The 20,751-nt window shown below is 40.6% G+C and overlaps 1 protein-coding gene across 2 annotated transcripts; it reads left to right on the top strand.

The window, feature by feature from the left end:
• The first annotated feature begins 3,897 nt into the window (after positions 1 to 3,897).
• On the top strand, positions 3,898 to 20,751 carry DCTN4 (dynactin subunit 4). 2 transcript variants are annotated; one of them, XM_081850603.1, is made up of 14 exons: positions 3,898 to 4,109; positions 8,113 to 8,183; positions 8,947 to 9,125; positions 10,239 to 10,282; positions 11,104 to 11,211; positions 11,876 to 11,896; positions 13,528 to 13,601; positions 15,259 to 15,371; positions 15,498 to 15,607; positions 15,760 to 15,833; positions 16,389 to 16,443; positions 17,105 to 17,212; positions 17,682 to 17,779; positions 18,468 to 20,751. In XM_081850603.1, the coding sequence occupies exons 1-14, from the start codon at positions 3,975 to 3,977 to the stop codon at positions 18,679 to 18,681; spliced, it is 1,404 nt and encodes a 467-aa protein (XP_081706729.1). In that variant the 5' UTR covers positions 3,898 to 3,974; the 3' UTR covers positions 18,682 to 20,751. The 2 variants fall into 2 exon arrangements, with proteins under 2 accessions (XP_081706729.1, XP_081706730.1); XM_081850604.1 differs by lacking the exon at positions 11,876 to 11,896 and having other exon boundaries at positions 3,899 to 4,109.

The following is a 20,751-nucleotide window of genomic DNA, read 5'->3' as shown; positions in this document are numbered from 1 at the left end:
GCAGACATACACATGTAGACCTGGTGAGAACCCACCATCATAGTAAAGAGTTTGGTGGCACCTTAAAGACCAGGAAACATGCTGTAATGTGAGTTTTTTTAAGGAAGAGCTTACTTCATTGGATCCATTTCTCTCAACTTCCTGTTGCATGGAACATGCACATTTCCCACACTTTTACTTAGTATCACAGAGTACATGTGGTTTTCCTATGCGGAAGTAAAATGCATTCATGTAGATAAGCAATTGCATAAAATGTGGCCCCAGAATGTGAACATATGCAAGACTTCACTTGAGGTTCAGCACTGGAATCATTAATGTCAGGACTTTGCCCTGTAGTGCATGAAATAATAATAAAAAAGAGAATTGCAGCTTGCTCTTAGTTTTCTGAAATCAACAGCTGTCCTTTGTTTTTTGTTGTTGTTGTTTATGTTCTCTCTTCACTGTCAGAGTTATGAAAATACACGTGCCGGATGAAGTAATGTGAGTCATGGAAGTCATATTTTCCTGGAAGCTCGCTATGGTGTCTGTTTCTGAGAGCTGAGTAGTGCACTCACAACACTATACTGAGACTCTTATATTGCCAATGATGACTAAAACTCTATTCAAAACAGACAATTGTGACTAAATCAGCGGTAGTCAACCTTTTATACCTACCGCCTACTAATGCATCTTTCTTGATGGTGAAATTTCCTTACCGCCCACCAGTGCTCGATGGAAGGAGGATTCAGCTTGTGCCATAGAACCCCCAACCGCCCACCTAGAATCCTGAAACGCCCACTAGTGGGCAGTAGGGACCAGGCTGACAGACAACTGCTGGACAGGGTTAACTTGTTGCATCTCAAGGCCTATCCTTCCTGCCTCCCTGAATGGGCAACCTGGGTGGACCTTGGTTCACCTCTGCTAACATCCTGAAGCATTTCAGGCCACGGTGCCAATTACACAGGCATCTATACATGCTCAGCTAAGTCCTGTGCTGGGGATCTTCAGCAAGTGAAGCTCCATGAAGTCCATGCTGTTAATCCACAAGGAAGGTAGCACATAAGAGAAGCTATTTGCTTAGAACAGCCAGGGCATGTTCAAAGGGTAAACAATCTTTTCTTCTGGATTTAAATTAAGTTCAATGCTCTGTTTTTAATATTTGGTTAATGTACATATATTTTGTTATATTTTGATTTTGTAGAATCCTATTGCTCGGTATTCTGCATGTGCTGGCAGCTAACTATTCATTGGGCTATTCTGTTGTGGGTTTAATCCTAGTGAAAAAGGTGGAACAGTTAGCTAAACTGGTCTTCCTGTTGACCCCAGAAGGTGCCATGGTACAGACAGGGACAAGAACTTCGTTAAATGCTCCAAGGGGCATCACACCCTTTCAGAAGGAATGTTCTTTTTCTTGATAAGTGTCTTATTTCAACCACAGAGTACATTTAAAAAATCTTCTTCTATGCCTTCTAGTGGCTAAGGGAAGGACCTCACAATTTAGGTCTTGTCTAGTGTAGACATCATCCCTCTTTAGAACATAGCTTAAATATGATGACTATTGAAAATAGAAGAGAGCCATCACAAGTTCAAGTGCTCAAAACAATGAAGACCTACTTTGATTGGTGGTAACATTAACAACAACAGCAACACCAACAACTTTATTTATACCTTGCCCACCTGGGTGGTTTACAGCATATCTAAAAACATAATAAAAACATTAAACCTTAAAAACTTCCCTAAACAGGGCTACTACATTCGATGTCTTCTAAAAGTCAAATAGTTGCTTATTTCCTTGGCATCTGAAGGGAGGGCATTCCACAGGGAGGGCGCTACTACCCAAACTCAGGAAAGCCATTTGGTCATTCTACTTCCTTCTTCTGCTTCCTTCTTCCTACTTCTGCTGCTCCAGAGAAGCAGACATGGAGCAATGGATCCAAACTACAAGAAAGAAGATTCCACCTAAACATTAGGAAGAACTTCCTGACAGTAAGAGCTGTTCGACAGTGGAATTTGCTGCCAAGGAGTGTGGTGGAGTCTCCTTCTTTGGAGGTCTTTAAGCAGAGGCTTGACAACCATATGTCAGGAGTGCTCTGATGGTGTTTCCTGCTTGGCAGGGGGTTGGTCTCGATGGCCCTTGTGGTCTCTTCCAACTCTATGATTCTAATGAAACCTGTCTTCGTCATATGAAACCTGCTAGAAGCACATCAAGTGACCCACTAAAGCTACAAAAGCAACCAGGAAATAAACTTGTTTAAACCAATTGCTTGTCCCTGAGGGGAAATGATTACTCTAATTGAGCTTGCAGGGTATGAGGAATTTCTATAGAGGTGAGCATGAGCATGTATTTGGTTGGGATTTGAAAGAAGATGAGGAAACTCCACACCAAAGTTCCTCGAGAAGGAAAAGTAAAAGCCCTTTGTTAAGATCTCCCTGTGATGTGAAATGTTTGTTTTACTTAAAATTCATATTAAGGCATTTCTCAGGATGCCAAAAGAATAGCCCAGCCGTGGGAAACTGGATTTCCTCCATGTGGAACATTACACAATAGAAAGTTTCTCTTGGAATATTCCACTGTTGCATGATGCCAAGGAAATATGTCTATTCTTGGCTGACTATTAATAAAATATTCTTGGCTTAAGGTACTTTTGTAGCTTTCTGAGCATCTGAGATGGGGTGGCCAAACAAACCATGGTTACGGATGGGTGCTGGATTAATATTATGGCAAACCACAGTTAAGATTTGTAAGCCAGAAACAAATGATGAAATAAACCGTAGAAGAATATAATGCTTTAGAATGGATGCTTTAGCTGAGATTCTTGCATGGCAGGGGGTTGGACTAGATGACCGCTAAGGTCCTTTCTAATTCTATGTTTCTATGATTCCAAGGTGCCTCTTTTGACAGGAACCTATACTTACATGGTTCTGATGACACCGGGCAAGATGTAGCATACCTCCCACCTACACCTGGTACCTTAATCCTAAAACCAGTACCATAGTTCCATTAAGAGTTTTACTGACAAACTTATGGCAAAGCTGCCTGCTACATTAGATAGACTTCACATACTGTATATGTATTTTTAGTTAGTTAAAATGCTGCATTCTGAGAGGTTCATGAAAGCTTACAGTGAATGTGTACACCACCCTCCCCACAGTACCCATGCCACACACAGCAAATAAAACATATCTGTGGAAAGTCAATTTTCAACTCCATTTGGAGCTTACAGCACAAGAACAAGGATTGGATAGTAGGAGGAGAGGAGTCACCGACAGGTGGGGAAACACTGTAAATATATCTAAGCTTCCATAAACGTTGCTATAGAACTAAGGTACTGGCTAAATGACAAAGTAAACATGAGTCTTCAGTTGTGCTTTTGCATAGTATGAGGTTTTCAGGGTGGATTATGTGTCCTAAACAGTTTCCAGCTTGATCATCGGAAGGAATTCCGAAAATTTTATTTAAAGGGGGGGGGGGACCAATTAAGAAGATTAGGACTGAGATGCGCTTCCTAATATATTTCTACCTTTCACAGAAATGTCCCCAGGGTGGCTTACAACACAGCTCTGAGCAATACAATAAAATATATGGTCAAAGTAATCTCTTAAGTATCAAAATCCACAAAAGAGTAGCATAAAAATCACCAGCAGAGATATTAATGAATGTGTTTATCATGCAGTAAATTTTGTGGATTCTGTACAGAAACGTTAAAACATGTTCTGTGGCATCCATGAAATCAAATTTAAAATTTAGAATCAGATAGAGATAAATATAATGTTTTATATATAAATAATATATAAAAATTATCAATCTATGTATTTTTCTGTTTTAACCATCCATTTACAGTACGGGATTTCATCTCCCCACCAGGGGGAGATAAGAAAGCGTCACCCGGAAGTGACCTGCCACGTGGATCTCTTCCGGGTCACGTGGCGGAAGTCGGGGAGGCTGGGTGCGGCGAGCGGCTGGAGAGGTTGGGGCTGGTCCCCGTCTTTCCAAAATGGCTTCGCTGCTGCAGTCCGAGCGCGTTTCGTACCTAGTGCGGGGCGAGAAGGAGATCCGCATGCCGCTCTCGCAGCTCTATTTCTGCCGCTACTGCAGTGAGCTGCGCTCCCTCGAGTGCGTCTCTCATGAGGTAAACCGGGCGGGGGCTGGAGAACCGGGGGGGGGGGGCGCCACATCCAACGCCTCGAGAGCCCGTTGATTGGCCCGTCCAGCTGCCACTCGCTGCTTCGCTTCATTCTGTTGGTTCGGGGAGATGGATGGATTAGAGGGAGGAGGGTCCATATCATTCTTTGATTTATATATGGCGTGTGGAGGTAGCGTCGCCCTCTCCCTCATCTCTACCGCAGGATGCCAGTTCTGGCATGACTGGAGTTGTGTTGTTAATTATATTCCTTCTTAGCCCCTCAGTTGCTTCCTGGGGTGGTGTGAGCCTGCCGGTTGCTCTGTTCTGCCAGAGCTGAGTTTTGCACAGGATAGTTAAGTCACAACAACCTCTATCGCATTCTGTAAGCAGTAGGCGGCTGTTACTCTGTGTGTGTGTGGGGGGGGGGGGGGTAATTAGCTACACCTTCATTCCGTTTTTGCTTCCTAAACTGTATATTCAGCACATTAAAATAAATCTCTTCCAGTCTTCTTATTTGTTCTTTTAGCAGCCTGTGTGGTGCTTGAGTTTTGTGCCCCATCCCTCCCATTTCTGTAGCATATTGTGTCCTCTGCAAGTCACAGAAGTCAATACGGATAAAATGCAGCACTCTTACCAACTGATTTATTAATAATAATAATAATAATAATAATAATAATAATAATAATAATAATAATTTATTTCTACCCTGCCCATCTGGCTGGGTTTCCCCAGCCACTCCGGGCGGCTTTCAACAGAACATCAAAAACAGAATAAAACTTCAAACATTAAAAATTTCCCTAAACAGGGCTGCCTTCAGATGTCTTCTAAAAGTCAGATAGTTGTTTATTTCCTCAACTTCTGATGGGAGGGCGTTCCACAGGGCGGGTGCCACTACCGAGAAGGCCCTCTGCCTAGTTCGCTGTAACCTCACATCTTGCAGTGAGGGAACTGCCAGAAGGCCCTTGGACCTGGACCTCAGTGTCTGGGCTGAAAGATGGATGTGGAGAAACCAGTTTCTTTCTCTTCTGATTAGCCAAGTCATTTTCTGATTACCCAGTCCTATCACAACCTCTAATTGATTGTCTTAAAAATTCTGTCTTCTTTCCCCCAGTTTATTTGGATGTAGAGGGTGGTATTCAGCTACGTTTTACTCATAGCAGACTGGTTGAAATTAATGAACATAACTGAGATGGGTCCACTAATTTACTCTGGGTGAAACGTGGTTGAGTACCACCCAGGGAGTTTTCTTGTTACACAGAATGGTCATTTATAGCTTAGTTGAATTCTTTTCACTCTTAAATCTTTTTTGCCCTTTTAATCTGTAGAGAATGGAGACGGCCAGTTCATAGTGTGCCAACCTGAGTGCAGCTTCTACCTTGACCATAAGATTACTAAATAGGCCTGGACACATGTTTTACTTTGTTAGAACATCAAAATAAGTAAAGTAGCTGTAAAACTTTTAAAAAAACCATGCTGCTTTGTGACTTTGGCTTAACAAATGTCTAAAGATTAGAGTCTGCCTCTGCACCTAATTTTGGCATAGTTGGGGTCTGAAGTTGCAACTCTGTTCACAAGTCACACCTGCCTGCCTGCCATTTTCTGCCTGCCTGCCTGCCTGTTCCAGTGTTCTTTTCATGATAACTTTGACTTGTGTAAAGAACATCTGTATTATTTCACAATCTTTCAGTGTAAACCCCTCCCCCCACTGCAATAACATTTTAGATGAGTGTTAGTAAGCCTTATCTCTTCTATTCAAGTTTATAAACTAGATGCCAATGTGATAGGTTGGGAATTCATTTGTAAAGCCTAGGTAAGTGGTGGAGCACATGCTGTACCTATAGAAGGACCCAAGTTCAGTCCCTGGCATCTCCAGTTAAAAGGATTAGGTGGCAAGTGATGGGGAAGACTTCTTGTGTTAGAGAAACACTGTTGGTCACAATAGAGCATACAGGCTTAGATATACAGATATCCTTACTTTTCTGTATTCCTGTGTTTATGTAAAAGATGGAGAAAGACAGTGGCAGGTAATTCGCATATCACTGTTTTTCACCAGTTCTGTAGAGCTAAGAAGAATGAGAACAGCATTAGCATTGTTGATATGCATCAAACGCTGTGACTAGAACAGCCAAAAACCTGCTTTGTCATGTCATCAGAAAAGGTTACCGAACAAATCTCTTCATTGTGTTGAAATGAATGTGAGATTCCCATACATCAAGTCAGTATGTGCTCTCAGAAGAAAGTGAACACATTTCAGGCCAAATAATCCAAAGGGTATATCTACACGATCAATTTATGGGTTTTATTCCAGTTCTGATTCATGAAAGAATCCTTGGAATTGTTCTTTGACAAGGTTGCTGAATTTTCTCTGTTAGAAGTCCAAAGGTTCCTTTACTGAACTATAAATCTCAGAATAGTTTAGGAAGAGGCGATAACTATTAAATTTGTTTTTTAATTTGTATATGCAGATACATTGTATCCCCTGTATTGATACCCAGTTGATTCAGAGCTGAGTTGGTTTCTTTGTCCTCATTCACACCTAGACATTTCTTCATTTTCATCTATTCTTTAGCTAAAAAATTAATTCATTGCTAAATTATGATAAATGATTTCATTTGGGATAATGGAAGCATTCCTCTTTATTATAGGTCTGTGGATGTTGCAAGATACAGGATTCTATATTGAGAATTTTTTGTTTGAATAAAACATTGGATACATGGCTTGAATTTGATGACCTTTAAAAATATATATATAAATGGAACTGATGTTCCGAAAAACTAACAATTTTATTAACAGTTCCTGATCTGAATATTTGCTCCTGTGCAGAAATCCTAATTTACGCTGGATTTAACTAAGATTATTAAAACTGAAATGTTTATTTTTGAATGCCTTGCAATGCAATTCTATACATGTCTACTCATATGTAAGACCTATTTAATAAGTGGGTATTGAATTCTGATATGCCTTGTTCTGGTGTATGAACCCTGAGTAAGCAAGGGTCAAGATGCATGCAATGCATAAACAAAGCAGAAAAGCTGAAAGACAGGCTCAGGAGGGTGAAGTAGTCTGTGTATTTGACTGTCCCCAGTGATTGTCCACTCAAAATCAGTCTAGTAAAGCTGTTTTATTCTTAAGGGTTATGAAAAAAATTAAGCACTCCCCTTCTTTGCTGGTTCTTTTAAAGGTGGGGTTTTATTACATGCATTTGTTTGTAATGTGCCCCTTTGCTTATAAATGATCTTTAAAATATACAATGTCTCAATAAGTAGCATTATGTTATTCTGGAAGGACCGAAGGTTCAGACAAGTTGGAAATAAAGTACTTTAGTGTGAACAGGAAATTATTTGCTCAGTTATTTCCACCAGTGTTCAGAATAATATAGATGATGATATCTGTGAGAGTGGCAGTGTGGAAGGTTGTTAGCACATAGTTCAGCAACATACTGTTAAATTCCATCTGAATAGTAAGACAGTAATCATACTTGGCTTAGTTCCTGGGCATTAGAAAACTGAATAACTTTGCCAGAACAGTTTGTCTGTTGTTTGAAGATTTTTGTGTGTGTGTTTAGGTCAAGAAATTCCCCAGACATCTCAGTTTTAAGATGGTGATACTTTTCAGTGTTTTGGGGGGTTGACAACATTTCACATTCCTTATAAAGGAATCTTTGTATTCATTATAACTACTCTGTAAGTAAAGAGTTATAAGGCTGTGTACTTATGCATGACTTCCTCCAAAGAATCCTGGAAACTGTAGCTTTCCCCACTCACAGAGCTACAATGCCCAGCATCCTTAACAGACTCCACTTTAAAATTGAGGTGGAGTGGCTTGCCTAAGCCATCTGATGAATTCATGACAAAGGTAAGAATCAGACTGGGGACTTAATGTCTCATAACTTGAACTACCTACTATGCTGTGCAGCCCTAAAATAAATCAAAGTTGTGGGGTTTTTTTGTATCCTTCTGGTGAAGGATAATGGTAGAAAATGAAAAACACCTTTTTGTATTTTTTTAAGGTGGATTCTCACTATTGTCCCAGTTGCCTGGAAAATATGCCATCAGCTGAAGCCAAGCTAAAGAAGAATAGGTAAGACTACATGCTACTTCTGTGATTCTCACCTTACTCAATACTTTTCTCATGCTTTAGGATAGTCTCCCTTCTATCAGTGTATATTTGTCCACAGCACCTTAGTAAGAATCTGAAACAATTTTGAAAATGCTCTAAGCGAGGATTTTATTTACAATGTGATCTCATTGTGATGAGGAAAGTGCTTTTGTGTGTTTGACTTAGCACTCTGTTTGTAGTCTGCACTGCTAACTACTGACAGTACTGGAGAAATAGTGTTGCAATAATTTACACTTGAGCACGAGCCTGTTTCTTTTTCACACTCTCAATGTGTTTTTTTGTGAAATCACAAGAAAAGCACACTGTGGAATTGCTGGTGATCTCCCATGCTGCAAGAAGGTTTTCAGAATGAATTTACATCTGTCATACATTGACATCTGTGCTTTTGTGAATTTCTGTGAAATACATGCAGAGTGGATCAGAGCACTTGTGGAATTTTGAATGTTTACTGTGACCAGATTTGAAACTTTGCCTACAGCATGTTTTGTGCCCTTTCACAAAGGGTGATGGAAGTGGAATGAAATGGCTTACTTTGTTTTTTGTTGACTGATTCTGTTAAGTCCTTTCTTTCATAGTAACACCTTTGGAAAGAATTTGGTTTTTTAAAACTTGTCAGAGGCAATTTCTGAGTTATAAAACAGAAAATCAGGAGCCTTGAACAGCGGGTATAATCCCTGGTGTACAAACGTGAGTCAAACTTCCATGCTGGTCTCTCTCTGTTCAGGTGTGCTAACTGTTTTGACTGTCCTTGCTGTATGCACACTCTCTCTACCCGAGCAACAAGCATCCCTGCTCCGCTGCCTGATGACCCAGCCAAGACCACAATGAAGAAGGCTTATTACCTGGCCTGTGGCTTTTGCCGCTGGACTTCCAGAGATGTTGGCATGGCAGATAAATCAGTTGGTGAGTGGCATTGGTTTTCAGATGAATATTGCAAGTGTTGTTAGAAAACTGTTTCATGACATGTTTTGCAATCAGCCTTAATTAGAATGTGGAGTGTTGTTTTTGTAATTCAATACTAAGAGCTGGGAAGATAAGTAGGGCTGTGTGAAGAGCTTATAGAGGTTAGCTTCCATTGGTGAATGGTGTTATTATTATGCTACCAAAATAGTCAGAATTGAGCTCTGAGGATGCGTGCCTATGTCCTTGGAGTACTGTTTGCTCACAGGCTGCATAATATAAACTAAGCAAAAAAAAAAGCGGGTTGTATCCCACAAAGTTGTCCTGTTAACACAAGAACTTCTGCCTATACCAGTGGTGGCCAAATTTTGCCTTCCAGCTGTTTTGGGACTACAATTCCCATCATCCCTGGCCACTTGTCCTGTTAGCTAGGTATGATGGGAGTTGTAGTCCAAAAACAGCTGAAGGGCCAAGTTTGACCACCACTGGCCTATGCAATGGGACTTCTTCATGGGCTTTCAGTATAAATATAAGTGGAAATTTCATGTGCTGTAAAATTTTTCATGCTGTAGTATTATTTACCATGTAAATAATTACATTATTTATTAATTATTCTTCCCCCACCCTGGAAATATCTTCTGCACCCCTATCTATGTTTCTACTGTGTTTTACCTAGCTGAATTCTAAAACCCAGAATAGTCTGGGTAGGGGAATAATCCTCAAGGAAAGGGAGCATTTGTAGGTGAAAATATGTGGGTGTCAGATGGGTTCAACGTCTCTCTCGCCTGTCAGTAATTTCCTACAGATATTTCTCTGTGCCCCTGCATTCATGTTGACCTTCAGACACAAGTATAGAAAACACATCTTTGCTGGTATATTATGCAGTTCTGCCATTTTCAGCTTGTGATGCAGAAGAACTTTAAGTTTTTGGTATCTGATACGTTGATACTAATAATACCAGATTTAATGAACCGTGATCTGGGTTAGATGAGAGGAGGAGAGAAGCAGGCAGTAATTTTGGATATGTTTCATTTTCTCTGTCCAGAGCATGTATGATCTCTCTCTCCCTCCCCCCACACCCACCATCCTTTAAAAAATTGCTTTGTTGTGTTGCAGCCAGTGGAGGTTGGCAGGAGCCAGAAAATCCTCATACTCAGAAGGTACGTAAAAGGAATTGCTTTTTCTTTCATAGAGTAGCCTGAAAAAGAAGTCTTTGTGTTGGGTCTGCTCTTGTCTATCTCTTAACTCACAGAAGAGAATCAACATTTAATTAAACTTGAAAGAATAAGTCCTGCATGGTTGAGGCTAGACTGCATCTTTCCCCAATTGATTTAGCACTGTAGCATCAAACGGGGGCTGGGGATGACATTATGTTGAGCAAAACATACCAAGTAGTCCAAGCCGTTTTCCACAACATGCATTCTTGAGAAGTGGCCCATCTACATTGACCTCATTAGCTGCTGGAATGCAGTTTAAACTAGCAGTCATCAGGAATTGGCACAGACCTTGTGTCATGCAGAGGTCAGCATCTTTCCCCGGCTCCAATATACTACACTGATTTGAACCTTCTCATACAGATGCACTGCCACTAACATGAGTTACTCTGTTCAGAGTAGTTATTTGAGAATGAGAGCTCTATTTCCTGCTGGCCTTCTTATCTGTCTGGCCTACCTTTGAGATGTAGGGCGTAGCTCATCTCCACCTAAGAGTAGGATATGATGTAATGCAAGCTTCTTTTTTCCGTTTCTCTGAGGAAAGAGCAGTGGGTAAAATTGTTAGGATGTGCATGACACTGCTAGCTAACTGGGTCAGTTAACTGATGTCAGGAGTTGGGCAAGAAGCTGCTGCTGCAGCTCAACTAAGGAAAAAACAAAAAGGGACACCCCCCAAAAGTATTTCCACCATTTTGTTTAACCTTTACTTTGGCAGGAACAGCTTTTCTTCCAGTTCACATCTTAAACTGACATTCCTTTCTAATCAGATTAACAAACTGGTCGAGTATTATCAACAGCTGGCTCAGAAGGAGAAGATGGAGAGGGATCGTAAAAAGTTGGTTCGACGCAGACCCTACATGCCCCTTGCTTTTTCGGTGAGCAAGGACAACAGTACAGAATTCTAGAACTCTTGGGCAAAATCAGAAGACAGTTTTTTAAACTTCAAATGCATAAATGTTGTTTTTAGTTGAGACTTGTAAAAAAGAAGCAAGCAAACAAAACAAACAAAAATCTTCAGAGTTTATTGGAACCATGTCAGATCAATAATCTTCCAAGAACAAGTTCCAAGCATCTGTGTATAGAAAGATTTCAGAATGTTTTGCCGTTTATTAAGGGATATTGTCCACTACTGAAATGTAGACACCTGTCATTTGAAATCCCTCAAGTAACTCAGGATTGTATTAAGAAGAGCAAGAATTAGTATGAGCTGGAAATCAGCTAGGCCGAGATGCTGCTGCTTTCAGTTTTATTATACTGACTGATCAGTCACTAAATATTTGCTTGCCTAGCTCATAGTCAGCACAAACTTGCTATGTGCTAGAAATCATAAGATGTGACAATATTTCATTTCAGTTTTCAGCTGTTCAGCCTGTGTCATTTGAAAGGCTTACTTTTTGCTTAGCTGAATATTTTTGCATATGCTTCCTACCTCTTGGATACCCGTATAACCTGCTTGCTCTGTGCATTTGCTTTTGTCTTTATTGCTGCTTTTTTCTTGTCTCCGTTGCTACCTGCTGCTAATTTGGGGGCTCTCCGCAGCAACACACTATACATGTAGTGGTAAGTCCCTTCAGTTTCTGATAGTGTTAAAACCTTTGAAACCACTTGCGTTCTACTGGTATGTCAATATTTAGTGTACTCAGTCTTCTGGTCTTGGATCTGCTTGTAGTACTACAGTTGAAGTCCAGTTTGCATACAGTTAATGAGCTGAGCTTTCCAAGCAAGGTTGGTAGACCTATTGCTATGGACTCTGAGTACATTTTCATTGTCCGTATAAAGAATGATGTTTGCCGGTTCAAGTCCCTGCTAACAGAGTGAGCTGGTTCATACATGCTAAGCCTCAGTTTATCTTAAACCATGGTTTAATTGTGAACATGTCTTCCCTTATACTGCAAAAGTCCCTTTGCAGCTTCTCCCCCAACGCAAACCATATTTTGATTTGCTGTGATGTCTCAACTAGGATCATGCACAAGCAGCAAGCTAGAAATCAACTATTCTCTGACTTAGATGTAATATCATAGGTCATACAGGTAGAAAGAAGTACAGTCGAACCTCCGTTTATGTAACCCTCTGGTTACGTAAACTTCAGGATGCGCGTGTGGCAAACCTGGAAGTATTTTACCAGGTTTCGCAACGCACGCATGCGCAGAAGGTTGCAGAAACCTAAGGATCTGACTGGACCTCTGGAACGGATCCCGTCTCCAACCGGAGGTACCACCATACACCATTTTTTCTCCAAGTGCATGTTCCTTCTTCCTAAAATGACATGCACCACCACCATACAAAATGACACAGGACTGCTTCCTGGGAAATGTTCAGTTGAAATCCCCATCCCACGACCCCTACAGCCAATGATCTCCAGAGTAGCAGAGTAGCATTGGCCAAATCTTTGTTTCTCTGTTTTCCTGTATGTTGATTGGAAATCCAGTGACCTGAATTGCAGGGTGGTTATAGGATAACACTGAATCCAAAGAACCTTGAGTGGATGGAAACAGGTTTGCAAATAAATATTTGTGCAAGTCTTCTTTGTTGGGTAGGTTCTTGGTGCAGTGCTCTAGTACAAGAGTAGCCAACTTGGTGCCTCCAGATGTGGTTGGACTTACAGCCCCAGCCAGCATGACTAGGAAAGTTCAGCTGTATATTCACCATGCTGTTTCTTTACAGTTGATACTGTTCTATATATTTGTTACTAGTTGAATTGTAGCAACTTGTCAGTGAATACTTTGCCTGATGGTAGTTAATCTGAGCTGTAGAGTGTCATACCATTATCACAACTATTTCTTTCTGTCCAATGGTGTCTTAACTGTAGTCAAATATATTTTTGTCACAAAATTATACCCAGTATAATTGTCACAAAATTATACCCAGACACTACATTAGCTGTCAAGTGGAGTATACATTGGAGCATCACATGAAAATAGGTCAGGGTAGGAGGTTTTAAAAAATAGGGTTGTTTCAGTGGCATGCTGCGTCCCTCTTCCAGCATTTGATCAATTATTTTATTTTATTAACCAAGCTACTAAAAATTCATTTGAACAGAAAGAGAAAACCATATGCATTGCCTGTGTGTGTGTGTGTGTGTGTGTGTGTGTGTGCGCATACTTGATTCCTTATGCCCCTCAAGCTGTCAGAAACCACGTGAACTTGTTTCAATCAACAGACCTAACTTTCCTTGCATACTTCTTTCCTAGGACAAGTATGGCCTTGGAACCAGGCTCCAGCGTCAGAGGCCCGGGGCCCCTATCAGTGCCCTCACAGGACTTTCGTGAGTGCTAGGCCTTTTTATATGTATGACAAGAGGTGAAATGATGTAATTTCACAAGCTTGCCAACTGCTGCTCATCTAGGGTGCAAATAAATTGCCTGCAGACTGCCAAGAGTGATCCAGAGTCTCCCTCTGCAGCTTATATTCAGGAGGAGTCTGTTCCCCCCTTTTTTTAAAAAAGAAGAAGTGGTCCATTGCTCAGTTTGGAGTGTGCTTTGGCACTGATGTGTACTTCACAGTTGTGCCTAAACCACCTGCTTTGTTTTACACAACAGTGTGACTGCTACCAGTCTCTTCCCTTAAGTTTTGCGCCTGAGATTGATTATCTGTGTTAGTGCAGTACACAGCTAGTGTACGGTGGGCGTCATCTTTTCTTGCAAACCCAGAAGCATTTGCTCATTTTATCTCTTTGCTGTTGACGTTCTCTTCAGAGGAAACAAACTCAGGTGCTTTTTGCATATCCACACCATACGTTTGGTGCATATTTAAAACACATGGCTTCCCCCAAAGAATCCTGGGAGCTGTAGTTCGTTAAAGGTGCTGGGAATTATATCTACAGTATGTCAAGATTCCTTGGGGTACAGTAATGTGCATTGGATGTCCCTGAAATGTATGGTGTGGCTCTCAGGTTCCCTGTGCATGTATTCTTGGAAGTAAGCCCCTGTGTGCTTAGCGAGTCTGAACTCTGCACGGTTTGGCTTGGGATTTCAGCAATGCAGTTCTGTGTAACTTGATAAAAGCCATTTTGTGAGGGAAAGGTTGAAAGCAGGGGGTGAGGGGAACTATGCTTAATCCTTTTCTATGTCAACCATTTCCCATTCTAAATTGTTCACTGAACAGCTCACCCCACCCCTGCTGTGGGTTGGTTTTCTTTCTTTTTTTCTATGTATGTAGGGTTTTGCTTTGTTTTGTTTTGTTTTTTTTTGCTGATTCCACCTTCCCTCTTCAGCTCTTTGTTGCCAGGAGGTTGGGAGATCCAAAATATTATAAGAGGTGGCATGGAGGGCTGTATATTTTTGTAAACTGCTTAGAAGTTCTCTTACAAGCAAGCACTATATAAATGTTGTTAACAAAAGAAAAATAAGAGAGAGGAGGAATTTGTGGAAATTGCCTCCCTTCCTCTTCTGTCAGCAGAAGCCTTCTCTGGATCAAGGAGCCTCCATAAATGGGACAACACTAAATGCAATCTTCTTTTTTGTCCCTTTCTGTATTTTTCCTTGTTCTTAATCCTCTAATCCCTAGAACAGCTGTTCTTAAGAAGTTTTTTTTAAGGGTGTGGCATTTAAGGATTGCAAAACTAGTGAAAATTAAGGCTAGTGAATGTCAATAACTTTTTCTTTATAATATTTACATGCCGATCTCATTTATGGTATTATCTTAAAGATGGGAAAATTTCAAGAAATGGTTTTGAAAAGCACATCAATTTTCACCTTCACCTGGCTGAGCAAGTTCTCTCTCCCACTCATTCTCTGTAGCCTTGTGTCATTGTTCTAGGTGTTGTAAGGAGGTCTGAATGTCAATCAGCAACTTGCTTACAGTTGCTCTGTGAAAGTTTTAATTTAGCCAGTAATTGTAATATTATTGAGGTTTTACTGTGCTCAGTTACTTCTAAGCAACTTTCTGATTATCCTAAGCAGCTGCTTTCTTTTTTGCCTCAGGCTGAAAGATGGAGAGGACCAGAAGGAGATAAAAATTGAACCTGCTCAGGCTGTGGAGGAAGTGGAGCCTTTGCCTGAGGACTATTACACACGACCAATCAATCTGACAGAAGGTAGTAGCTCTTAGCATATCTCTTGTGCTCTCCTGCCCCAGCTTAATATGTTCAGGTGGTGGTCACTCTTTCGTATTGCTCAAAACTGTTTTTTGTTTGTTTGTTTACTTTCTGTACTGTGAACAGTGACAACCCTACGACAGCGCCTCCTCCAGCCAGACTTCCAGCCAATCTGTGCTTCTCAACTTTACCCACGTCATAAGCATCTGCTGATCAAACGCTCCCTTCGGTGCCGGGTATGTAGATTTTGCTGAAAAATATGTTAGTTTCTACTTCTACTGCTTTTGGTGTTTCTTTTTTTAAAAAATTGTCTCAGTGGTAGCATTTGTAGTTGTAGGTTGTTGTCTGCTGTTTGGCCACACATTTTGTTAATGTTTGTTTCCCCTAGAAATGTGAACACAATTTGAGTAAACCAGAGTTCAACCCTACATCCATCAAATTCAAAATTCAGCTGGTAGCTGTGTAAGTATTTTGGATATGGGTGGAAGCAACAATCTATAACACTTACGGTTGGGTCTGTATTCTCTCCTGAGTTGTTCCACTTCAGACTATAGGTGAGAGCTCCTAAAACAGAAATCACAACACATAGCAAACTGGGATATCAGAGAACAGGGACCTAGTCTAGCCTTCCCTCTGACACACTAGTGACTTGTCTTCTACATGCAGGTACATAATAGTCTATGTACAGAGGGCTACTGGGTTTACAAACTCCAGTTTTGAAATGTCATTTAAACCAACCTCTTTAATTCAGTCTGGCCCCATGTTCTCATTTAGTCTCAGTTAAAACTTTGGAAGTTGTAGCTAATCTACAGTACAGTTCCCTTTTAAAAAAATTAAACCATGTTGTGTTTGTAGTCATCTACTTTTTCCACTTTTTAAAATATCACCATCTTAAGAACCCATTCTGGTTTGAAAGGTAGGAAGCCAGATATCTAAAAGTGAAAGTGCAGTCAGAAGTCTAGAGATGTTGGGTTCATACTTGAATTTGCTATTTACTTTCTTTTATTTGTATTGTAGCAACTATATCCCAGAAGTGAGAATCATGTCTATTCCAAATCTGCGCTATATGAAGGTTTGTTCTTGTGTATTTTGAACAGTCTTTCTAGAGGTGGGATTTTAAATTAGGGATGGGGACCAGTGGCCCTCCAGAGTTGTTGGGCTGTAACTCCCATCATTTATGACAATTGGCTATGATGGTTGGGCCTCCTGGGAGCTGGAAGTTTTAAAGGTTGCATGTGAGTCAGTGTTAAACCAACTTTTTATTTATTTTATATAGCTTTTCATATTGAGTGCGTTATTTTTTATAACCTTGGCTCAGTTTAAGACACCACACCAAATCATGGTTTGAGCAAGCTGTAGTTTCAGAAGAGCTGCAATTGATGTTTATTTGATTGGATGAATGAACTGGGGAGATCTTTAATCAACTAAAAGTCTCCCCCCTCCCGAATAATTGGATGACATTTAAATTGGATGACATCTTGAAGCACAACTCCGTTTCATGTATATAGGAGGAAATGCCTTTTGCAGTATAATGCTTGCTATGACAAATATAAACACTAACTAAATCACTAACTGAATGACTGGAAGACTAGCTGTTTTTTAAATGTGAGAAATTTGTGGATTTTAGAGGCATCAGTGAAAGGCAGAAACGTGTTTTTTGCAACAGCATAAAACAGGGTGAAAGATTCTTACTGAGCGTGATCGTTTCCTTTGTGTGTCTGTCATTTGCACAGGAGAGTCAAGTTCTTCTAACTCTCACCAATCCAGTGGAAAATCTCACTCATGTGACACTGAAAGAGTGTGAGGAAGGTGATCCTGATGACACCAGTAGTACTGCTAAGGTACTGCAGCTTCTTCCTAGCATAGATTCTAGGCCATACTTTGATGCTGTGCTGGAAGCTACACTGACTGTATGCTCCTATAAATAGCCATCTGTCATTGAAGACTTAGGGTGGATTTATATGTAGCTATGCAAAAAGAGACTTCCACATGGTATTGGTACCCATGTGGGTGCCATAAGCACTAAGGGGTTTGCCATATTAGGTGGGGTTTGTTTGTTTGTTTGTTTGTTTGTTTGTTTTAAAAAGTGTATGTTTGCTCCTCTGGCTCCTTTTGAGAGGAAGGATGGGATATAAATAAATAATAAATGATGATGTATTGGGTATTTTCATTCCAGTGTTGTATCTTGCAGTTGGCCACAGGCAATCTCTCCCGCTCCATTACTTACCGTATATATACTACAGGGAAAGCAGGGTGAATGTTGGTTGGCTACTTGTTGCAAAACATATTTTCTACATAACTCTTTTTCAGGTGGTGGTTCCTTCCAAAGAGCTACTCCTGGCTGGCAAAGATGCAGCAGCAGAATATGACGAGCTGGCAGAGCCTCAAGATTTTCAAGATGATCCTGAGTAAGCTTTTCCATATGTTACAGACCTGTGTATCAATTTGTCATCCATGATTCATTGGCAGTTGATGGTGTTGGCTTCCGTCAGGTTGGCAACTGATAGCACAGTATTTATTTTCCTCTGCTTTGTAGTTTGGAATTTAGAAAGTAGTTGATAGAAGAACATCCCACCCCCAATATAATACTAGAACTTGGGGTGATCTGTCAAATTGATTGGCAGGGAATTCAGGGCAGTCAAAAGGAAGTGTTTCATGTAAAACAATTAGAGACTTCCTTTAGAGCCCTTTAAAAGGAAATCTAACAGGTTCATGGAGGAGGGATATATCAATGCTGGCATGCCTCTGAATGCTAGTTGCTAGGAAGGCAATATGTGTCAATTCTAGTTTCTAGGCTTGAAAGAGGGCTCTTGACTTCATGTCTTGCTTGTGGGATTCTTGGAGGTATTTGGCTGGCTGTTTGAAGCAAGATACTGGATTTTGTGGACATTTGGCTTGATTCAGAAGGGCTTCTCTTACCTTTTGAAAATTCAAATTCAGGCATACCCATGAACTCATCTTTTAGCACTGGGCAAGTCCATGTACTTGGTTAGTTCTGTCTAGCTATTCTAGTTGGCTTAAGCAACTAATAAACTTTCTTGGTGAGATAGGAAAGAGTTGTGGAATTATGTTAAAACCTCTCTTCTTACTTTACAGCATCATAGCCTTCCGAAAGGCTAACAAAGTTGGGATATTCATCAAGGTCACTCCACAGAAAGAAGAGGGAGAAGTTACTGTGAGCTTTAAGATGAAACATGAATTCAAAAACCTTGCCGCTCCTATCCGGCCCATGGAGGAAAGTGATCAGAGTTGTGAGGTCATCTGGCTCAATCACCACGTGGAGCTCAGCCTGGGTCCTGTGCTTCCATGAAACTCGTCTGTAACTGGAACCTAAACGATGGCCACACACTACATTGTGTCACTGTTCTATAGAAGAATGCATCCTGACAAAATGCTGAAGGCACTGCTTCACAGAGGCTCCCATCAGATATGAGCTCGCACGACACAAATTTCAGCCAAAAGATGCAGAGGTCAGATTAGAAGAGAAGAGCCACACTCTTGGATGACTCTCTTCTCTGCAACACCTATGAATTGATCGTCCCATCCCCCGTCCCTCCCACGCTTGGTCAGCTTTGTAGCAGAAAGCTTGGTGTGCACATTCTGTGGTCATCTTGTACTGCTTCTTGATAAAACGGTGTGGAATTTCCCAGCAAACGACCTTACTTGGCGCTCTCTGCATCGGTTTTGCAAAGCTAGTATTACATAATGCCAACATCTCTCTCCCTTGTGGTAGGTTCTGTTCACAGTAAAAATTATTCCAAGGCTGCAGTAGCACCATCTATAGTGAAAGAGCAAGCAGCGGCAGCAGTATAATGTTCTCTTGCTTCCACCTTCCATTGGATGTGCCATCTGTTTCAAATAGCACTTGATGGCCTTTTACTCATGTACCAGAAGTTGATATTTCATAAGATGTTATCTTGTCCTGCATACTTTGTTAAGGAAAGGCTCTTAAGAAAAAAAGGCATTTGAATGCTCCTCCCAATATTCTGCAGGTTTTTGTGGGGAGGAGGGCGGGTCTTCTGCCACTCTTACATTGAAAGATGCAGGTGTAAAAATGGAACAGGTTCTAGGGTAGTTCATAAATGAAAATGCTGCTGTACTGCACTTATTGTAGCAGGGATGCCATTGTGGGGAATCATTTGTGTGTTTTTTGTTAAATTATTTATTTAGGAATGGGTTTATGACCAAAGATAGCTGAGAATTTTGATACGTGAGATCACTTTCGGTATGCTTTGAAGTTTAAAATCTCTTGAAAAAGTAGCTACAAGCGCCCACCGTGCATCCTTGCACACAGTGTACTTAATACTTGATTTCCATACCATTATAAGAAAAAGTGAATGGCTTTCACAAGGCTTTGTTAGTAGCAAATTGAAGAAATAAATGGTTGTAAACTCTAATTCCCAGAACTTGGCTGTAACCTTCCACCCATACTCAAAAATTCAGCATTGCAGTGTTGCATACACACAGAGACACAAAATGCAGAGATATGTTCCAACACAAACTTCTTGGCTAATATTTTTTGTTAGATTACTGAGAAGAAAAATGCATACAGTGGAACTCGGCTGCTTTTTCTGCTTATAATTCTCAGACTACATAACAGATGTAGGTGTGCTTTGAATGGGGCTCTGCTGTTGTAGCCTGGGAGTAATGGGGGCATGTGCAGATCATGTGATTGAATACTGTTGTCAGCAGGTGTGCGTTACAATATGAGAGCTTATTTTGTAGCCTCAGACAGAAAGAGGAATGCTTATTTCCATCTTGGATTAAAGTAAATGGACTCAAGGCTGTGGGAAAACTGTTTTCTTGTAGATTGCAAGTTGTTCAGAGGTGTGTCTTTTGAAAGTCTTCATTTGTTTGGCAGCATTTGGATGAAGGTAGCACCTTATCCAGTTTGTGCAATGGATGTAAAGAAAAAGAGAAGCTTGATGTTCACAAGACCTGCGTAGACTATACACAATATAAAGCATGAGTTTAAGAAGTCTAACCAGTGTTTATTCTTAAATGTGTAGTGTTTAGTGTCTGCTGATCTCAGTTTTTAAAATAACTCAAACTAACCCCTGATTTAATTCTATCAAGATAATTCTTGGCTGAGTAATATTTGGGAACTTCATTTTCGAGAGCTGTTGCTGTGCTGAAGTGATACACACCCGAAGCTTCCTTGCAAAACATATAGGAAAGTTGGGGCATACATTGGAAGCTTTTTCCTTTTAATCTTTTAGGACTCTGTTCTGTATTACACACTTCTGCAGAAACATCTCACTGAATCCTCACTAGAGGGCACTGGAGACACTCTGCCTTTATCAATAATAATAAAATGACTGTGTTGCCTTATTGTTTTACTTAATGTAGTGAACTTGAAATAAAGAAGCAGACAAAGCCA

The sequence above is a fragment of the Podarcis erhardii genome (assembly GCF_964252035.2).
Source record: "Podarcis erhardii genome assembly, chromosome: 2".
NCBI lineage: Eukaryota > Metazoa > Chordata > Lepidosauria > Squamata > Lacertidae > Podarcis > Podarcis erhardii.
This window is presented reverse-complemented; position numbering and strand designations above follow the sequence as displayed.

Excerpts from the sequence above, each read along its gene's own strand:
- DCTN4 (XM_081850603.1), top strand. The coding sequence starts at position 3,975 with ATGGCTTCGCTGCTGCAGTCCGAGCGCGTTTCGTACCTAGTGCGGGGC. Across the intron at positions 9,126-10,238 it reads CATGGCAGATAAATCAGTTG|CCAGTGGAGGTTGGCAGGAG; the intron begins GTGAGTGGCATT and ends GTTGTGTTGCAG. Across the intron at positions 11,897-13,527 it reads AACACACTATACATGTAGTG|GACAAGTATGGCCTTGGAAC; the intron begins GTAAGTCCCTTC and ends CTTCTTTCCTAG.